General features: G+C 46.4%; 3 protein-coding genes across 3 annotated transcripts; all 3 read right to left on the reverse strand.

Moving 5' to 3' along the window:
* Positions 1-5,271: 5,271 nt before the first annotated feature.
* On the reverse strand, positions 5,272-7,248 carry LOC138926907 (uncharacterized). The gene has a single exon (XM_070282517.1). It carries the CDS (start codon positions 7,246-7,248, stop codon positions 5,272-5,274), a length of 1,977 nt encoding a protein of 658 aa, XP_070138618.1.
* A 3,627-nt stretch (positions 7,249-10,875) lies between these two features.
* LOC138926908 (uncharacterized) lies at positions 10,876-13,071 on the reverse strand. The gene has a single exon (XM_070282518.1). It carries the CDS (start codon positions 13,069-13,071, stop codon positions 10,876-10,878), a length of 2,196 nt encoding a protein of 731 aa, XP_070138619.1.
* A 3,397-nt stretch (positions 13,072-16,468) lies between these two features.
* LOC138926909 (uncharacterized) lies at positions 16,469-18,664 on the reverse strand. Its single transcript, XM_070282519.1, has one exon. The coding sequence runs from the start codon at positions 18,662-18,664 to the stop codon at positions 16,469-16,471; it is 2,196 nt and encodes a 731-aa protein (XP_070138620.1).
* Positions 18,665-22,061: the final 3,397 nt, after the last annotated feature.

Genomic DNA, 22,061 nt, shown 5'->3' on the forward strand with positions numbered 1-22,061 from the left:
AACGCAAAACTTTCTTGCGACAGGCCCCAGCAGGCCCCAGAGCGAAATCTTACTCTCTTTCTTACGCTCACCGTTCATTCATCTTACGCTCATATTCTCATTGAATGCTTTCTGTTTCTGAGTTGCTGAAAGGAGCGCGACGAAGAAGGTTGGTCTGCGCTTAGATTGTTCTTTGTATGTATGCGTGTCACACATTCACATATGTATACGGGGGCATGTGTGCGCGCGATTTCGTTTCGAAGCCAGTGCACAAAATTTTGATTTTTCTGTTCAGGCTGTCTACCCTAACAAAATTCGGGTTTTCGTTATTTGGTGAAATGAGGAAAGAAATAATATTATTTGTTTTATAAAATTTTTATTATTTCAGCATACATTTTAAATTTTTTTAGGAATGAGATTAGGTGTTAGCAGTAAAATGTTTTGTATATATGTACATATTTTTATGAATCATTAAAAACAATATATTGAGAACGGAGCAGGGTATATTTCAGTCGACATCACTTAAAACGCCGATTGCTTTTAAGTTTTTGTTGTTCTGCATATGAATGGTGCTTGCATACCCTACCGATGGATGGGACTGCCATCAAACAACAAGCCCCATTTGCGGAGATGTCCCCCTTCCATTCGGGCCTGGCTTGACCCCCGACTCTGTCCCACCGACTTGGCTTGACTCCTTGCAGCGGGTCTGGCTCCATCTCCAGTGACAACGCTTTCCCGGGGTGTTGTTAACCCCGTGCTTCCCAGCCGTTCCTGGATGCGGCTCGTTCCGGCGGCCCCGACGGATCCTGCTTGCCGTAGATACTTGGTGGTGGCTTTGAATAGTCTCCCGGCAACGGGACCACCTGTCTCACCGCATTTTGTCCGGTTGGTGGTGCGGATGATGGCCCCTGCCATCGTCGGCCTGAACCCTCTGCCGTCGGTTGACACGGAGGTGGCTGTTGGCACTGCCATTCGGGAGGCTTCATCGGATGAGACTCTGCCGGGTGCTGCTACTGTTGCCTCTTCCACTGGCTCTTGAAGTCCTTCCTCCAAGACGACATACAATCGCTTATGTCCTTCATAAACAGCATCATGTCGGCCTGCATTTATTCCTTAAATGCATTGAACTTGCAGTACCTCCCTGATTCATACGTCTGTTACGCCTGCAACAGTGCCGTATTTACTGCTGAACGAATCTTTGACGGCAACTCCGGCTGGCCCTTCGGTACCGCTCCTCTGCTACTGCTTCCTTGTTCGTAGCCCCTTGCTACTTCCGCTTCAATGGGTCCATGGCTTAATGCACATTCTGTCGCTTATCCAAATCTCCTTCGGGCGATACCTCCTCCAGTCCGGCCATGGAATGGTTTTCCTGTTGGCCTTGAGATCTGGTCACTGCTGGACTCATTATTTCTGCATTCCGATTCCGCAAAAACTCCACACTCCTTCTTATTTTTCTACCTGTCTCTACTCTATCTTTCTCTATGATTGGCTTTTCCTCCTAAATAATCTTAATTTAATACGTTTAACTAATTTTATTCTCTATTTTCTTGTTTGTTTTTAGGTCTCTTAATTTTCTTTTAAAGGGGGAAAACCCGAAAGACAGCCTTACAAAAAATAGATAAGGTGAAAAATTAATTAACCATAAACTAATTTAAAAAAAAAAAATAAATAAATAAATAGATTCCAAACATGCAAAAGTAAAAACGACTACGTTACATAATTTATCAAATCACAAAAACAAAAAATAGCCCACAGCGGACAAGAGAACGCTACGGTAAGTGGCATTACGAAGGCTTCCCTTCCTTGGTCCAAATCCTGGATCTTTGGGATCATCACCGGCCTTCCCTATATAGGCCGGTTATATCAAAACCAGAACAAAAGCCGATATAAAGGTGGATAACATATCTAAATTTAAATATAATTGTATACGGCGCTCATCTTCTTTCAAGATTCGTGTGCCCGCGCTGATGTTCAAGACAATTTGTTCACCCAGTTTTTGGCCAGAGAATATTTTCGTCTAAAAACATCAGCCTAGTTCCGTGAAGAAAAAAGTGTTAAAACCAGCAGGAGTTAAAATACCCGATATCAGATCCACTGACCAACCTTCCACCTCTTCTTTGTCGACTAACCCAAAATTCTTTAGATCTTTAAATTTAATTTTTCCCACGTTTCCTCCTCCTGTTGCCATTCATTTTCCTTTTTTGTATTTTCTCCTAGATCCCTGCTTTCCTTGCAGTCACAACTGTTGGATCCCGCCCGGTTCGTCCTGGCTTCTTCTTTCTCGGATCCAATCAATTCGCCCAATTGTGCCATCTCTATTACCACCATGCCTTCTCTAGCTATCGTTTGGAGACACTATCGACACCTAACAGCACACTACGGTTTCCTGAGCTTGCAAGGATAACAGGAGTGGAAGAAAAAGTGTCGACTGCTTTGATGCTTAGACCAAACCCTGAGATACCTGTTGATTCAGGAGCTAGCCGGGCTCTCATTGCTTCAAGTCTTTGGCATGAAAGACGCCTATTGGCTGCCCTTGTAGGTTCTCCAGCGCATAAAGTGAGTTGCCAAGAACTTTAAATACCCTACACTTCACATTTCACCGGCACTCCAAATAGCGTGAAAATATGTTCTTTAAGGAATCCAGCCACCGCCACCGACGTTGCTTTTGGGATAGATTTAAGCCAGACAAACATTGTGATGTGGTCTATCACTATAAACAGCATGGTGTTGCCGCACCTGGATCGGGGGTATTTTCCGAGGAAATCCAAATACAACTTCTGCAACGGTCTGTCTTTTTCCACTTCTTTTCCCATCGAAGGTCTTGTAAAGTGGGTGGTGCTTTCAGCTGTACCACCATGTTCAGCCAATAGTACATTCTCTGAAGCCTCGCTAATGTCTACCGGATTCCTCCATGAAGTGCCATCTCCCCTCCATGCGCTTGCTGCTCTAATGTACTTGTTAGTTCTTCGGGGATCCACAATTTCCAGTCGAACTCCTCGCTGTCCTCCCGGCAAAAACGAGTCTTCTTAAAGAGTAAGCCTTCTTCCACCCGTAAGTCTGGGAATCGATCTCATTGCTCTTTAACTAGTTTCATTCTTTCCAGGTACTCACTTGCGAATGCCGTCGTCTCCATGTTTAACAGGCTCAGCTCTTCTTCATCGTTGGGGCGTAAGAGAGTATCAGCCACCACATTGTCCTTTCCTTTTCGATGCTCAATGTTAAATTGGTAAGGCTGTAGCGCTTGAAACCATCTGGCCAGTCTCCCTTCCAGATTTTTAAAAGACATCAGCCACTTAAGGCTCGCGTGAGCCGTCAAGATGGTGAACGGCATCATCTCTATGTATGGACGGAACTTTTCAACAGCTTTGACTGCAGCCAGACACTCCTTCTCGGTTACACTGTAATTCAGCTGTGCGCCCCTCAGCTTTGCCGAAAAGAAAGCGATCGGCCGTTCCGCTTTCTTGTCGTCCTTCTGGAACAAGACCATGCCGATTCCTACATGACTGGCATCACACTGAATCCAGAAGTGTTTCCGGAAGTCCGGGTGGGTTAAAACCGGCGCACAGCTCAGTGCTTGCTTCAGCCTCTAGAACGCTACCTCCGCTTCGGGTGTCCACTGTAGCCCTTTTCCTCTTATCAGGCAATCGGTTAAAGGAGCGCTTATCTCGGAAAAATTTTATATGAACCTTCTGTACCAATTCGCGGTGCCAAGGAAACTGCGCAACTGTCGGACGTTTTTTGGGGCTTCAATTTCTTTAATGGCTGCGATTTTCCGTAGATCTGTTTTTAGAGCGCCATCTCCTAGAACATACCCTAAATACCGCAAGTATTTAAAGCAGAACTTTAACTTCTGCAACCCGATGGCCAAATTCGCCCTCCGTAAGCATCTTCCCACTTCTGCTAGCAACTCACAATGCTCCTCAAAGGCTTTCGAGATCATTAACAGGTCATCCAGGTATACGAACACTCGGTCTCTGAGTCTCTGTGGGATGACTCTATCCATCAACCTGCAACGTTTTTGCGCCGCATTGAATAACCCAAAAGGCATCCCCCGGAACTGATATAGCGGCCTACCAGGTATAGTGAAAGCCGTATACGGACGACTCTTTTCATCCAGTTCTACTTGCCACAACGCATGTTTCAGGTCGATGCTGCTGATGAAAATAGTGTCATCGACCCGGCTGAGAATGGAATCTATATTCTGCAACGGGTAGGCATCCTTCACCGTCAATGCATTTAGCTTCCGTGAGTCCAAACACATTCTGTTCTTGCCGGGTTTTTCGCCCGATGTACTTTTATTTAATTCTATAAAAAAAAAACATTCATTTATCCCTTTTTTGTTCACAGTCAATAATATCTCTCGGACGGAACTCACCTTTTTTATCACATCTATCGTACGTGGACCAACATCCTCGAGCCGCTGGACTTACCGCAAAACACCACAAAGGGATCTATTCAGATACGTACTTTACTTTAAAACAAGAAAGGAAAGCTAACTGCGGGCGGAGCCGAAGTGTATATACCCTTGCAGTTAAAACCGGATATATATCGCAAACATCGGATATAGTTGGCCGCTCCTTATGGGAATATGAATATATAATCTAATTTATTACAATACAAAATCTAAAAAAAGTCCCAAACTTCTATCTTCAAACATACCAAAGTTGGTATTTCTACCAAAAACCATTTCCGATCGTTCAGTTATAAGACAGCTATAAGATATAGTCGGCCGATCGTTATGAAATTCAGTAGGTCGGATAAACTGACCAAAAATATAATCTGTACCAAGTTCCAGCTTTCTTTCTTCAAAAACACGAAAGTTGGGTCATTTCCGATCGTTCAGTTATATGGCAGCTATAGGATATAGTCGGCCGATCCTTAAGAAATTTGGCATGTTGTAATAATTTGCCAAAAATAGCTCTCGTGTCAAATTTAAACTCTCTAACTCTAAAAACACCGAAGTTATACCATTTCCGATCAATCAGTTATATGGCAGCTATAGGATATAGTCAGCCGATCCGGGCCGTTCCGACTTATATACTGAGTGCAAAAAGAAAGAAGAAGAAGCCGTGTGCCTTTGCGGCTGCATCCCATACGAGCCTTATCTTTTTCGGCTTGTTTGGATTCAGCGCTATGAATATTGGCAGATACCATGTACGGCTGTTCTCCCGGCTGGTTTCATCCTCGGATAGCTTAACCCCGTATCCTTTGTCTAGGAGGTTCCTGATTTGGGCGTCAATCTTTTCATACAGATCTGGTTCTTGAGAGACCTTTTTCCTCATGCTACTTGCATCAGAGCCGCTTCAGAGCGTTGCTCCGGCTCTCAGAGAGTTTGTCGATACCACCGCGCCACGGAAGTCCAACTTCATATTTTCCGGACTTCTTTTGGCACGTGTTTTCCAGTATCTTCACTGCCAGCTCATCTTCAGCTGAGTACAGCTTTCGTGGTACGAGTGCATCAAGGTTGAAATGTTCCTTGATGTCATCATAGAGTTCTTGCCAGTCGCAGTCGCAGTGGTGCATGAAAATGGATCGTTGTGGGTTTGCCGATCCTTGGATGCTCCATCCTAGCATGCACTTCGATGCTATCGGCTCGTTCCATTTTCCTGCGCGGATCTTGCGAGGGACTGCTAGCTTCCAGTTGTTGGTTCCGATTAGCAAAGTCGGCTGGGCAAAGTAGGACCGTAGCGGCAAGTCTTTCAAATGCTGGAATCTGTCGCATAGCTCCTTCATGTTGACTGTCTGTCTCGGTAGTGCTAGGTTCTGAACGGTCTGGACGTTGTTCAACCAGTAAACCTTATCGCAGTTCATTTCCGAGATTTGGACGGATGCCTTTACGGATCCACTCTCGAGTCGAGTCGTCTCTGCGGTCCACTGCAAACACATTGGCGCTGCCTGGCCTTGTATTCCCAGTCTTTGGAATACTGATGCATCTGCTAAGGTCACGGATGATCCTTCATCTAGGAAGGCGTAGATCTCGGTCTGCCTGCTGCCGTAGTGCAGCTTGACTGGAATGATGCGAAAGAACTGACTTCCGTGATTGTCGTCTCGATGCGTACTCACGTGACTCTGTGGTCTGTCTTGACCGATTGTGTTGGAAACATATTCTGTATGAAGCAACTCATGGTGTCTCCTTGTACAGCCATTAATTCCGCAGTTCCCGGCTCGGCATCTGTTCCGGTGTACCTTGAGGCAGCAGAAACAGGCTTTACCCGCTCTGATTACCTGCCACCTGTGCTCCGCGTCAAGGTTCGAGAATACCTGACATTGTGCTGGGTTGTGACTCGGGTCGCCGCAAGCTACGCACCTCTGTTGAACTTGCTGCTGAGCTGCTTCCGTATGGATCGCGTACGATCGTGTTTGTCCTCGTGCTGGTCCAGTCTCATCTGCCTCTCCCTTGTCCGGGCAGCGACTGTTGTGGGAATTAACTGCGCCAGTTTTATAAAACGATGGCGCCACCACTAACGACGCTGCTTCTGCGATTTTATAGAGCCAATCACTGAATGCCTTAACTGCGGCCACTCTATCGTCGCGGGGTTGCATTGCCCAGTTTAGCTTGTGTTGGTTAGGAAGCTTATCTACCAGCTCCTTGACCAACATTGGATTGTTGAGATGCGCCTTCAGATCGCACGCCTCCATAGTGGCACAGACGTTTCGCACTGCCAGCGCGTACTCTATTAACGCCTCCAATCTGTCTTTGGGTGGTGCCAGTCTTCGCACCCTTTCCACCATTCTTTCTAGGATGTGCTCTGGTCTGCCGAAGAACATCTTCAAAGTACTGATGACTTCTGGGACTAGGTTAGGAAGTAGGAGTTTATCTCTAACCAAGTCACGAGCTTTCCCTTTAAGCGACTTTTGCAGACGTAGCATGTTTTCCACATTCGTATATCCCGCTGCTGTCGTACTGTGTTTAAATGTGCTGATAAATAACGGCCAGTCCTCAGGGTCCCCGCTGAATGTTGGAAGGTCCTTGGGTATAGCTTGCCGGGCCGCTATTTGAGTACTTGTAGATGAACCTGTGGCTCGAAACATCCCAGCTACCGCTACGTCAGCGGGGTTCATCTGCATGAGAATTTTGTACTTTTCTTCTATGAACTTTGCCTCAGACTTTCTTTTCTCCTCGAGCATATCTAACAAGAGTTGGTTCTTGTTCGAGTCCGATTCGATTGTTCGATTGCCTTCCCGAACATTCATGTTCTCTTCGTTGCCGGCAGCATCGATTAGCGTATCGACGGCTAGCGCTTTGCTGTGCGGTTCTGGGGTATCCATTGCGTCTTCACGTGTTTGAGACTGTACTGGTGATCTTTGCATACCGCTGAACGGTGCTATGTGGCTGCAACCCGCAAGACAGTAATCGCAACTCCAATCCTTGCTCTCAATGTCGTCCTCTACGCCGGCACACTCGAAATGGTACCACCTTCCGCAAACGTCGCACTGTACCAAATTTCTGACGCTGTTTCGTTTTTGTTCTCGCAAATTCTGCACACTTCAACGTTCATGCTTCGCGTCGTCCGGCGTGCTTGCAATATGGCGTCTGCTTTTCTTCCTCTTGGTTGCGTGCTTACTCGACCTAGCCTGTGGCTGCTAGGGACGCGACGCCTTACCTCTGCCTTTATTCGCAAGAGTTCTGGTTTTCCCCAAGAATGGCGTGCTCAACTCGACCTAGCCTTGGCTGCTAGGGACGCGACGCCTTCCCTTTCGTTCCTTCCAAAATTTGTCGCCTCCTGTCGGTCTAGCAGTTGTCTGCTAGCGACGCGACGCTGTTTTTTCTGCCTTAATCCGCAGGTAACGAAGTTTTGGAGGAAGTTTTTTAGAAATGTTGAGGTCGGGGCGAGGTTGGTGCACGATTCTTTAAGCAAACATCGATTTGGTTGTTCTTTCCTTTATTTAAATCAAATCAAATGCTGGGCGCGCGAGCTAAAAAACTTCGTCGTTTTCCCTCGTCTCGTTAGCTTCACCTAGCGATCGCAAACGCCTCGTCCTTCCGCCATTTTTCTGTATATCGATAAGCTTACGTCTAGCGTTTTTCAGAACTTAATCTAAACATTATTCAACACTAATATTAACGATTTCATTTTTCAAATATAAACTTAATTCTATGACGGCGGTAACAACTTCACTTCCCTGGATTTTAAGTTGTACCTCCGCGCTGCCTCTTCATAGAGACAAATTCCCTATATTGTCTATATGTATAATTTGCGGCACTCCAAATGGCGTGAAAATATGTTCTCTTCGGAATCCGGCCACCGCCACCGACGTTGCTTTGGACATAGCTTTAACAGCATGGTGTTGCCGCGCCTGGATCGGGGGTATTTTCCGAGGAAATCGAATTACAACTTCTGCAACGGTCTGTCTGTCTGAAAACTTCTTTTCCCATCGGAGGTCTCGTAGTGTGCCTTGTGTGATGATTTTCTTTACAGCTGATGCAGGAAGTAACCCATTCTTTCACCTGTACCACCATGTTCGGCCAATAGTACATTTGCTGTAGCCTCGCTAATGTGTACCGGATTCCTCCATGAAGTGCCATCTCCCCTTCATGGGCTTGCTGCACTATTGTACTTGTTAGTTCTTCGGGGATCCACAATATCCAGTCGAAATCCTCGCTGTCCTCCCGGCAAAAACGAGTCTTCTTAAAGAGTAAGCTTTCTTCCACCCGTAAGTCTGGGAATCGATCTCCTTGCTCTTTAACTAGTTTCATTCTTTCCAGGTACTCACTTGCGAATGCCGTCGTCTCCATGTTTAACAGGCTCAGCTCTTCTTTATCGTTGGGGCGTAAGAGAGTATCAGCCACCACATTGTCCTTTCCTTTTCGATGCTCAATGTTAAATTGGTAAGGCTGTAGCGCTTGAAACCATCTGGCCAGTCTCCCTTCCAGATTTTTAAAAGACATCAGCCACTTAAGGCTCGCGTGAGCCGTCAAGATGGTGAACGGAATCATCTCTATGTATGGACGGAACTTTTCAACAGCTTTGACTGCAGCCAGACACTCCTTCTCGGTTACACTGTAATTCAGCTGTGCGCCCCTCAGCTTTGCCGAAAAGAAAGCGATCGGCCGTTCCGCTTTCTTGTCGTCCTTCTGGAACAAGACCATGCCGATTCCTACATGACTGGCATCACACTGAATCCAGAAGTGTTTCCGGAAGTCCGGGTGGGTTAAAACCGGCGCACAGCTCAGTGCTTGCTTCAGCCTCTAGAACGCTACCTCCGCTTCGGGTGTCCGCTGTAGCCCTTTTCCTCTTATCAGGCAATCGGTTAAAGGAGCGCTTATCTCGGAAAAATTTTATATGAACCTTCTGTACCAATTCGCGGTGCCAAGGAAACTGCGCAACTGTCGGACGTTTTTTGGGGCTTCAATTTCTTTAATGGCTGCGATTTTCCGTAGATCTGTTTTCAGAGCGCCATCTCCTAGAACATACCCTAAATACCGCAAGTATTTAAAGCAGAACTTTGACTTCTGCAACCCTATGGCCAAATTCGCCCTCCGTAAGCATCTTCCCACTTCTGCTAGCAACTCACAATGCTCCTCAAAGGCTTTCGAGATCATTAACAGGTCATCCAGGTATACGAACACTCGGTCTCTGAGTCTCTGTGGGATGACTCTATCCATCAACCTGCAACGTTTTTGCGCCGCATTGAATAACCCAAAAGGCATCCCCCGGAACTGATATAGCGGCCTACCAGGTATAGTGAAAGCCGTATACGGACGACTCTTTTCATCCAGTTCTACTTGCCAAAACGCATGTTTCAGGTCGATGCTGCTGATGAAAATAGTGTCATCGACCCGGCTGAGAATGGAATCTATATTCTGCAACGGGTAGGCATCCTTCACCGTCAATGCATTTAGCTTCCGTGAGTCCAAACACATTCTGTTCTTGCCGGGTTTTTCGCCCGATGTACTTTTATTTAATTCTATAAAAAAAAAACATTCATTTATCCCTTTTTTGTTCACAGTCAATAATATCTCTCGGACGGAACTCACCTTTTTTATCACATCTATCGTACGTGGACCAACATCCTCGAGCCGCTGGACTTACCGCAAAACACCACAAAGGGATCTATTCAGATACGTACTTTACTTTAAAACAAGAAAGGAAAGCTAACTGCGGGCGGAGCCGAAGTGTATATACCCTTGCAGTTAAAACCGGATATATATCGCAAACATCGGATATAGTTGGCCGCTCCTTATGGGAATATGAATATATAATCTAATTTATTACAATACAAAATCTAAAAAAAGTCCCAAACTTCTATCTTCAAACATACCAAAGTTGGTATTTCTACCAAAAACCATTTCCGATCGTTCAGTTATAAGACAGCTATAAGATATAGTCGGCCGATCGTTATGAAATTCAGTAGGTCGGATAAACTGACCAAAAATATAATCTGTACCAAGTTCCAGCTTTCTTTCTTCAAAAACACGAAAGTTGGGTCATTTCCGATCGTTCAGTTATATGGCAGCTATAGGATATAGTCGGCCGATCCTTAAGAAATTTGGCATGTTGTAATAATTTGCCAAAAATAGCTCTCGTGTCAAATTTAAACTCTCTAACTCTAAAAACACCGAAGTTATACCATTTCCGATCAATCAGTTATATGGCAGCTATAGGATATAGTCAGCCGATCCGGGCCGTTCCGACTTATATACTGAGTGCAAAAAGAAAGAAGAAGAAGCCGTGTGCCTTTGCGGCTGCATCCCATACGAGCCTTATCTTTTTCGGCTTGTTTGGATTCAGCGCTATGAATATTGGCAGATACCATGTACGGCTGTTCTCCCGGCTGGTTTCATCCTCGGATAGCTTAACCCCGTATCCTTTGTCTAGGAGGTTCCTGATTTGGGCGTCAATCTTTTCATACAGATCTGGTTCTTGAGAGACCTTTTTCCTCATGCTACTTGCATCAGAGCCGCTTTAGAGCGTTGCTCCGGCTCTCAGAGAGTTTGTCGATACCACCGCGCCACGGAAGTCCAACTTCATATTTTCCGGACTTCTTTTGGCACGTGTTTTCCAGTATCTTCACTGCCAGCTCATCTTCAGCTGAGTACAGCTTTCGTGGTACGAGTGCATCAAGGTTGAAATGTTCCTTGATGTCATCATAGAGTTCTTGCCAGTCGCAGTCGCAGTGGTGCATGAAAATGGATCGTTGTGGGTTTGCCGATCCTTGGATGCTCCATCCTAGCATGCACTTCGATGCTATCGGCTCGTTCCATTTTCCTGCGCGGATCTTGCGAGGGACTGCTAGCTTCCAGTTGTTGGTTCCGATTAGCAAAGTCGGCTGGGCAAAGTAGGACCGTAGCGGCAAGTCTTTCAAATGCTGGAATCTGTTGCATAGCTCCTTCATGTTGACTGTCTGTCTCGGTAGTGCTAGGTTCTGAACGGTCTGGACGTTGTTCAACCAGTAAACCTTATCGCAGTTCATTTCCGAGATTTGGACGGATGCCTTTACGGATCCACTCTCGAGTCGAGTCGTCTCTGCGGTCCACTGCAAACACATTGGCGCTGCCTGGCCTTGTATTCCCAGTCTTTGGAATACTGATGCATCTGCTAAGGTCACGGATGATCCTTCATCTAGGAAGGCGTAGATCTCGGTCTGCCTGCTGCCGTAGTGCAGCTTGACTGGAATGATGCGAAAGAACTGACTTCCGTGATTGTCGTCTCGATGCGTACTCACGTGACTCTGTGGTCTGTCTTGACCGATTGTGTTGGAAACATATTCTGTATGAAGCAACTCATGGTGTCTCCTTGTACAGCCATTAATTCCGCAGTTCCCGGCTCGGCATCTGTTCCGGTGTACCTTGAGGCAGCAGAAACAGGCTTTACCCGCTCTGATTACCTGCCACCTGTGCTCCGCGTCAAGGTTCGAGAATACCTGACATTGTGCTGGGTTGTGACTCGGGTCGCCGCAAGCTACGCACCTCTGTTGAACTTGCTGCTGAGCTGCTTCCGTATGGATCGCGTTCGATCGTGTTTGTCCTCGTGCTGGTCCAGTCTCATCTGCCTCTCCCTTGTCCGGGCAGCGACTGTTGTGGGAATTAACTGCGCCAGTTTTATAAAACGATGGCGCCACCACTAACGACGCTGCTTCTGCGATTTTATAGAGCCAATCACTGAATGCCTTAACTGCGGCCACTCTATCGTCGCGGGGTTGCATTGCCCAGTTTAGCTTGTGTTGGTTAGGAAGCTTATCTACCAGCTCCTTGACCAACATTGGATTGTTGAGATGCGCCTTCAGATCGCACGCCTCCATAGTGGCACAGACGTTTCGCACTGCCAGCGCGTACTCTATTAACGCCTCCAATCTGTCTTTGGGTGGTGCCAGTCTTCGCACCCTTTCCACCATTCTTTCTAGGATGTGCTCTGGTCTGCCGAAGAACATCTTCAAAGTACTGATGACTTCTGGGACTAGGTTAGGAAGTAGGAGTTTATCTCTAACCAAGTCACGAGCTTTCCCTTTAAGCGACTTTTGCAGACGTAGCATGTTTTCCACATTCGTATATCCCGCTGCTGTCGTACTGTGTTTAAATGTGCTGATAAATAACGGCCAGTCCTCAGGGTCCCCGCTGAATGTTGGAAGGTCCTTGGGTATAGCTTGCCGGGCCGCTATTTGAGTACTTGTAGATGAACCTGTGGCTCGAAACATCCCAGCTACCGCTACGTCAGCGGGGTTCATCTGCATGAGAATTTTGTACTTTTCTTCTATGAACTTTGCCTCAGACTTTCTTTTCTCCTCGAGCATATCTAACAAGAGTTGGTTCTTGTTCGTGTCCGGATTGCCTTCCCGAACATTCATGTTCTCTTCGTTGCCGGCAGCATCGATTAGCGTATCGACGGCTAGCGCTTTGCTGTGCGGTTCTGGGGTATCCATTGCGTCTTCACGTGTTTGAGACTGTACTGGTGATCTTTGCATACCGCTGAACGGTGCTATGTGGCTGCAACCCGCAAGACAGTAATCGCAACTCCAATCCTTGCTCTCAATGTCGTCCTCTACGCCGGCACACTCGAAATGGTACCACCTTCCGCAAACGTCGCACTGTACCAAATTTTCTGACGCTGTTTCGTTTTTGTTCTCGCAAATTCTGCACACTTCAACGTTCATGCTTCGCGTCGTCCGGCGTGCTTGCAATATGGCGTCTGCTTTTCTTCCTCTTAGTTGCGTGCTTACTCGACCTAGCCTGTGGCTGCTAGGGACGCGACGCCTTACCTCTGCCTTTATCCGCAAGAGTTCTGGTTTTCCCCAAGAATGGCGTGCTCAACTCGACCTAGCCTTGGCTGCTAGGGACGCGACGCCTTCCCTTTCGTTCCTTCCAAAATTTGTCGCCTCCTGTCGGTCTAGCTGTTGTCTGCTAGCGACGCGACGCTGTTTTTTCTGCCTTAATCCGCAGGTAACGAAGTTTTGGAGGAAGTTTTTTAGAAATGTTGAGGTCGGGGCGAGGTTGGTGCACGATTCTTTAAGCAAACATCGATTTGGTTGTTCTTTCCTTTATTTAAATCAAATCAAATGCTGGGCGCGCGAGCTAAAAAACTTCGTCGTTTTCCCTCGTCTCGTTAGCTTCACCTAGCGATCGCAAACGCCTCGTCCTTCCGCCATTTTTCTGTATATCGATAAGCTTACGTCTAGCGTTTTTCAGAACTTAATCTAAACATTATTCAACACTAATATTAACGATTTCATTTTTCAAATATAAACTTAATTCTATGACGGCGGTAACAACTTCACTTCCCTGGATTTTAAGTTGTACCTCCGCGCTGCCTCTTCATAGAGACAAATTCCCTATATTGTCTATATGTATAATTTGCGGCACTCCAAATGGCGTGAAAATATGTTCTCTTCGGAATCCGGCCACCGCCACCGACGTTGCTTTGGACATAGCTTTAACAGCATGGTGTTGCCGCGCCTGGATCGGGGGTATTTTCCGAGGAAATCGAATTACAACTTCTGCAACGGTCTGTCTGTCTGAAAACTTCTTTTCCCATCGGAGGTCTCGTAGTGTGCCTTGTGTGCTGATTTTCTTTACAGCTGATGCAGGAAGTAACCCATTCTTTCACCTGTACCACCATGTTCGGCCAATAGTACATTCGCTGTAGCCTCGCTAATGTGTACCGGATTCCTCCATGAAGTGCCATCTCCCCTTCATGGGCTTGCTGCACTATTGTATTTGTTAGTTCTTCGGGGATCCACAATATCCAGTCGAAATCCTCGCTGTCCTCCCGGCAAAAACGAGTCTTCTTAAAGAGTAAGCCTTCTTCCACCCGTAAGTCTGGGAATCGATCTCCTTGCTCTTTAACTAGTTTCATTCTTTCCAGGTACTCACTTGCGAATGCCGTCGTCTCCATGTTTAACAGGCTCAGCTCTTCTTTATCGTTGGGGCGTAAGAGAGTATCAGCCACCACATTGTCCTTTCCTTTTCGATGCTCAATGTTAAATTGGTAAGGCTGTAGCGCTTGAAACCATCTGGCCAGTCTCCCTTCCAGATTTTTAAAAGACATCAGCCACTTAAGGCTCGCGTGAGCCGTCAAGATGGTGAACGGCATCATCTCTATGTATGGACGGAACTTTTCAACAGCTTTGACTGCAGCCAGACACTCCTTCTCGGTTACACTGTAATTCAGCTGTGCGCCCCTCAGCTTTGCCGAAAAGAAAGCGATCGGCCGTTCCGCTTTCTTGTCGTCCTTCTGGAACAAGACCATGCCGATTCCTACATGACTGGCATCACACTGAATCCAGAAGTGTTTCCGGAAGTCCGGGTGGGTTAAAACCGGCGCACAGCTCAGTGCTTGCTTCAGCCTCTAGAACGCTACCTGCGCTTCGGATGTCCACTGTAGCCCTTTTCCTCTTATCAGGCAATCGGTTAAAGGAGCGCTTATCTCGGAAAAATTTTATATGAACCTTCTGTACCAATTCGCGGTGCCAAGGAAACTGCGCAACTGTCGGACGTTTTTTGGGGCTTCAATTTCTTTAATGGCTGCGATTTTCCGTAGATCTGTTTTCAGAGCGCCATCTCCTAGAACATACCCTAAATACCGCAAGTATTTAAAGCAGAACTTTGACTTCTGCAACCCGATGGCCAAATTCGCCCTCCGTAAGCATCTTCCCACTTCTGCTAGCAACTCACAATGCTCCTCAAAGGCTTTCGAGATCATTAACAGGTCATCCAGGTATACGAACACTCGGTCTCTGAGTCTCTGTGGGATGACTCTATCCATCAACCTGCATCGTTTTTGCGCCGCATTGAATAACCCAAAAGGCATCCCCCGGAACTGATATAGCGGCCTACCAGGTATAGTGAAAGCCGTATACGGACGACTCTTTTCATCCAGTTCTACTTGCCAAAACGCATATTTCAGGTCGATGCTGCTGATGAAAATAGTGTCATCGACCCGGCTGAGAATGGAATCTATATTCTGCAACGGGTAGGCATCCTTCACCGTCAATGCATTTAGCTTCCGTGAGTCCAAACACATTCTGTTCTTGCCGGGTTTTTCGCCCGATGTACTTTTATTTAATTCTATAAAAAAAAAACATTCATTTATCCCTTTTTTGTTCACAGTCAATAATATCTCTCGGACGGAACTCACCTTTTTTATCACATCTATCGTACGTGGACCAACATCCTCGAGCCGCTGGACTTACCGCAAAACACCACAAAGGGATCTATTCAGATACGTACTTTACTTTAAAACAAGAAAGGAAAGCTAACTGCGGGCGGAGCCGAAGTGTATATACCCTTGCAGTTAAAACCGGATATATATCGCAAACATCGGATATAGTTGGCCGCTCCTTATGGGAATATGAATATATAATCTAATTTATTACAATACAAAATCTAAAAAAAGTCCCAAACTTCTATCTTCAAACATACCAAAGTTGGTATTTCTACCAAAAACCATTTCCGATCGTTCAGTTATAAGACAGCTATAAGATATAGTCGGCCGATCGTTATGAAATTCAGTAGGTCGGATAAACTGACCAAAAATATAATCTGTACCAAGTTCCAGCTTTCTTTCTTCAAAAACACGAAAGTTGGGTCATTTCCGATCGTTCAGTTATATGGCAGCTATAGGATATAGTCGGCCGATCCTTAAGAAATTTGGCATGTTGTAATAATTTGCCAAAAATAGCTCTCGTGTCAAATTTAAACTCTCTAACTCTAAAAACACCGAAGTTATACCATTTCCGATCAATCAGTTATATGGCAGCTATAGGATATAGTCAGCCGATCCGGGCCGTTCCGACTTATATACTGAGTGCAAAAAGAAAGAAGAAGAAGCCGTGTGCCTTTGCGGCTGCATCCCATACGAGCCTTATCTTTTTCGGCTTGTTTGGATTCAGCGCTATGAATATTGGCAGATACCATGTACGGCTGTTCTCCCGGCTGGTTTCATCCTCGGATAGCTTAACCCCGTATCCTTTGTCTAGGAGGTTCCTGATTTGGGCGTCAATCTTTTCATACAGATCTGGTTCTTGAGAGACCTTTTTCCTCATGCTACTTGCATCAGAGCCGCTTTAGAGCGTTGCTCCGGCTCTCAGAGAGTTTGTCGATACCACCGCGCCACGGAAGTCCAACTTCATATTTTCCGGACTTCTTTTGGCACGTGTTTTCCAGTATCTTCACTGCCAGCTCATCTTCAGCTGAGTACAGCTTTCGTGGTACGAGTGCATCAAGGTTGAAATGTTCCTTGATGTCATCATAGAGTTCTTGCCAGTCGCAGTCGCAGTGGTGCATGAAAATGGATCGTTGTGGGTTTGCCGATCCTTGGATGCTCCATCCTAGCATGCACTTCGATGCTATCGGCTCGTTCCATTTTCCTGCGCGGATCTTGCGAGGGACTGCTAGCTTCCAGTTGTTGGTTCCGATTAGCAAAGTCGGCTGGGCAAAGTAGGACCGTAGCGGCAAGTCTTTCAAATGCTGGAATCTGTCGCATAGCTCCTTCATGTTGACTGTCTGTCTCGGTAGTGCTAGGTTCTGAACGGTCTGGACGTTGTTCAACCAGTAAACCTTATCGCAGTTCATTTCCGAGATTTGGACGGATGCCTTTACGGATCCACTCTCGAGTCGAGTCGTCTCTGCGGTCCACTGCAAACACATTGGCGCTGCCTGGCCTTGTATTCCCAGTCTTTGGAATACTGATGCATCTGCTAAGGTCACGGATGATCCTTCATCTAGGAAGGCGTAGATCTCGGTCTGCCTGCTGCCGTAGTGCAGCTTGACTGGAATGATGCGAAAGAACTGACTTCCGTGATTGTCGTCTCGATGCGTACTCACGTGACTCTGTGGTCTGTCTTGACCGATTGTGTTGGAAACATATTCTGTATGAAGCAACTCATGGTGTCTCCTTGTACAGCCATTAATTCCGCAGTTCCCGGCTCGGCATCTGTTCCGGTGTACCTTGAGGCAGCAGAAACAGGCTTTACCCGCTCTGATTACCTGCCACCTGTGCTCCGCGTCAAGGTTCGAGAATACCTGACATTGTGCTGGGTTGTGACTCGGGTCGCCGCAAGCTACGCACCTCTGTTGAACTTGCTGCTGAGCTGCTTCCGTATGGATCGCGTTCGATCGTGTTTGTCCTCGTGCTGGTCCAGTCTCATCTGCCTCTCCCTTGTCCGGGCAGCGACTGTTGTGGGAATTAACTGCGCCAGTTTTATAAAACGATGGCGCCACCACTAACGACGCTGCTTCTGCGATTTTATAGAGCCAATCACTGAATGCCTTAACTGCGGCCACTCTATCGTCGCGGGGTTGCATTGCCCAGTTTAGCTTGTGTTGGTTAGGAAGCTTATCTACCAGCTCCTTGACCAACATTGGATTGTTGAGATGCGCCTTCAGATCGCACGCCTCCATAGTGGCACAGACGTTTCGCACTGCCAGCGCGTACTCTATTAACGCCTCCAATCTGTCTTTGGGTGGTGCCAGTCTTCGCACCCTTTCCACCATTCTTTCTAGGATGTGCTCTGGTCTGCCGAAGAACATCTTCAAAGTACTGATGACTTCTGGGACTAGGTTAGGAAGTAGGAGTTTATCTCTAACCAAGTCACGAGCTTTCCCTTTAAGCGACTTTTGCAGACGTAGCATGTTTTCCACATTCGTATATCCCGCTGCTGTCGTACTGTGTTTAAATGTGCTGATAAATAACGGCCAGTCCTCAGGGTCCCCGCTGAATGTTGGAAGGTCCTTGGGTATAGCTTGCCGGGCCGCTATTTGAGTACTTGTAGATGAACCTGTGGCTCGAAACATCCCAGCTACCGCTACGTCAGCGGGGTTCATCTGCATGAGAATTTTGTACTTTTCTTCTATGAACTTTGCCTCAGACTTTCTTTTCTCCTCGAGCATATCTAACAAGAGTTGGTTCTTGTTCGTGTCCGGATTGCCTTCCCGAACATTCATGTTCTCTTCGTTGCCGGCAGCATCGATTAGCGTATCGACGGCTAGCGCTTTGCTGTGCGGTTCTGGGGTATCCATTGCGTCTTCACGTGTTTGAGACTGTACTGGTGATCTTTGCATACCGCTGAACGGTGCTATGTGGCTGCAACCCGCAAGACAGTAATCGCAACTCCAATCCTTGCTCTCAATGTCGTCCTCTACGCCGGCACACTCGAAATGGTACCACCTTCCGCAAACGTCGCACTGTACCAAATTTTCTGACGCTGTTTCGTTTTTGTTCTCGCAAATTCTGCACACTTCAACGTTCATGCTTCGCGTCGTCCGGCGTGCTTGCAATATGGCGTCTGCTTTTCTTCCTCTTAGTTGCGTGCTTACTCGACCTAGCCTGTGGCTGCTAGGGACGCGACGCCTTACCTCTGCCTTTATCCGCAAGAGTTCTGGTTTTCCCCAAGAATGGCGTGCTCAACTCGACCTAGCCTTGGCTGCTAGGGACGCGACGCCTTCCCTTTCGTTCCTTCCAAAATTTGTCGCCTCCTGTCGGTCTAGCTGTTGTCTGCTAGCGACGCGACGCTGTTTTTTCTGCCTTAATCCGCAGGTAACGAAGTTTTGGAGGAAGTTTTTTAGAAATGTTGAGGTCGGGGCGAGGTTGGTGCACGATTCTTTAAGCAAACATCGATTTGGTTGTTCTTTCCTTTATTTAAATCAAATCAAATGCTGGGCGCGCGAGCTAAAAAACTTCGTCGTTTTCCCTCGTCTCGTTAGCTTCACCTAGCGATCGCAAACGCCTCGTCCTTCCGCCATTTTTCTGTATATCGATAAGCTTACGTCTAGCGTTTTTCAGAACTTAATCTAAACATTATTCAACACTAATATTAACGATTTCATTTTTCAAATATAAACTTAATTCTATGACGGCGGTAACAACTTCACTTCCCTGGATTTTAAGTTGTACCTCCGCGCTGCCTCTTCATAGAGACAAATTCCCTATATTGTCTATATGTATAATTTGCGGCACTCCAAATGGCGTGAAAATATGTTCTCTTCGGAATCCGGCCACCGCCACCGACGTTGCTTTGGACATAGCTTTAACAGCATGGTGTTGCCGCGCCTGGATCGGGGGTATTTTCCGAGGAAATCGAATTACAACTTCTGCAACGGTCTGTCTGTCTGAAAACTTCTTTTCCCATCGGAGGTCTCGTAGTGTGCCTTGTGTGCTGATTTTCTTTACAGCTGATGCAGGAAGTAACCCATTCTTTCACCTGTACCACCATGTTCGGCCAATAGTACATTCGCTGTAGCCTCGCTAATGTGTACCGGATTCCTCCATGAAGTGCCATCTCCCCTTCATGGGCTTGCTGCACTATTGTATTTGTTAGTTCTTCGGGGATCCACAATATCCAGTCGAAATCCTCGCTGTCCTCCCGGCAAAAACGAGTCTTCTTAAAGAGTAAGCCTTCTTCCACCCGTAAGTCTGGGAATCGATCTCCTTGCTCTTTAACTAGTTTCATTCTTTCCAGGTACTCACTTGCGAATGCCGTCGTCTCCATGTTTAACAGGCTCAGCTCTTCTTTATCGTTGGGGCGTAAGAGAGTATCAGCCACCACATTGTCCTTTCCTTTTCGATGCTCAATGTTAAATTGGTAAGGCTGTAGCGCTTGAAACCATCTGGCCAGTCTCCCTTCCAGATTTTTAAAAGACATCAGCCACTTAAGGCTCGCGTGAGCCGTCAAGATGGTGAACGGCATCATCTCTATGTATGGACGGAACTTTTCAACAGCTTTGACTGCAGCCAGACACTCCTTCTCGGTTACACTGTAATTCAGCTGTGCGCCCCTCAGCTTTGCCGAAAAGAAAGCGATCGGCCGTTCCGCTTTCTTGTCGTCCTTCTGGAACAAGACCATGCCGATTCCTACATGACTGGCATCACACTGAATCCAGAAGTGTTTCCGGAAGTCCGGGTGGGTTAAAACCGGCGCACAGCTCAGTGCTTGCTTCAGCCTCTAGAACGCTACCTGCGCTTCGGATGTCCACTGTAGCCCTTTTCCTCTTATCAGGCAATCGGTTAAAGGAGCGCTTATCTCGGAAAAATTTTATATGAACCTTCTGTACCAATTCGCGGTGCCAAGGAAACTGCGCAACTGTCGGACGTTTTTTGGGGCTTCAATTTCTTTAATGGCTGCGATTTTCCGTAGATCTGTTTTCAGAGCGCCATCTCCTAGAACATACCCTAAATACCGCAAGTATTTAAAGCAGAACTTTGACTTCTGCAACCCGATGGCCAAATTCGCCCTCCGTAAGCATCTTCCCACTTCTGCTAGCAACTCACAATGCTCCTCAAAGGCTTTCGAGATCATTAACAGGTCATCCAGGTATACGAACACTCGGTCTCTGAGTCTCTGTGGGATGACTCTATCCATCAACCTGCATCGTTTTTGCGCCGCATTGAATAACCCAAAAGGCATCCCCCGGAACTGATATAGCGGCCTACCAGGTATAGTGAAAGCCGTATACGGACGACTCTTTTCATCCAGTTCTACTTGCCAAAACGCATATTTCAGGTCGATGCTGCTGATGAAAATAGTGTCATCGACCCGGCTGAGAATGGAATCTATATTCTGCAACGGGTAGGCATCCTTCACCGTCAATGCATTTAGCTTCCGTGAGTCCAAACACATTCTGTTCTTGCCGGGTTTTTCGCCCGATGTACTTTTATTTAATTCTATAAAAAAAAAACATTCATTTATCCCTTTTTTGTTCACAGTCAATAATATCTCTCGGACGGAACTCACCTTTTTTATCACATCTATCGTACGTGGACCAACATCCTCGAGCCGCTGGACTTACCGCAAAACACCACAAAGGGATCTATTCAGATACGTACTTTACTTTAAAACAAGAAAGGAAAGCTAACTGCGGGCGGAGCCGAAGTGTATATACCCTTGCAGTTAAAACCGGATATATATCGCAAACATCGGATATAGTTGGCCGCTCCTTATGGGAATATGAATATATAATCTAATTTATTACAATACAAAATCTAAAAAAAGTCCCAAACTTCTATCTTCAAACATACCAAAGTTGGTATTTCTACCAAAAACCATTTCCGATCGTTCAGTTATAAGACAGCTATAAGATATAGTCGGCCGATCGTTATGAAATTCAGTAGGTCGGATAAACTGACCAAAAATATAATCTGTACCAAGTTCCAGCTTTCTTTCTTCAAAAACACGAAAGTTGGGTCATTTCCGATCGTTCAGTTATATGGCAGCTATAGGATATAGTCGGCCGATCCTTAAGAAATTTGGCATGTTGTAATAATTTGCCAAAAATAGCTCTCGTGTCAAATTTAAACTCTCTAACTCTAAAAACACCGAAGTTATACCATTTCCGATCAATCAGTTATATGGCAGCTATAGGATATAGTCAGCCGATCCGGGCCGTTCCGACTTATATACTGAGTGCAAAAAGAAAGAAGAAGAAGCCGTGTGCCTTTGCGGCTGCATCCCATACGAGCCTTATCTTTTTCGGCTTGTTTGGATTCAGCGCTATGAATATTGGCAGATACCATGTACGGCTGTTCTCCCGGCTGGTTTCATCCTCGGATAGCTTAACCCCGTATCCTTTGTCTAGGAGGTTCCTGATTTGGGCGTCAATCTTTTCATACAGATCTGGTTCTTGAGAGACCTTTTTCCTCATGCTACTTGCA

Source organism: Drosophila bipectinata, chromosome 4, assembly GCF_030179905.1.
Source record: "Drosophila bipectinata strain 14024-0381.07 chromosome 4, DbipHiC1v2, whole genome shotgun sequence".
In the NCBI taxonomy this organism is placed as follows: domain Eukaryota; kingdom Metazoa; phylum Arthropoda; class Insecta; order Diptera; family Drosophilidae; genus Drosophila; species Drosophila bipectinata.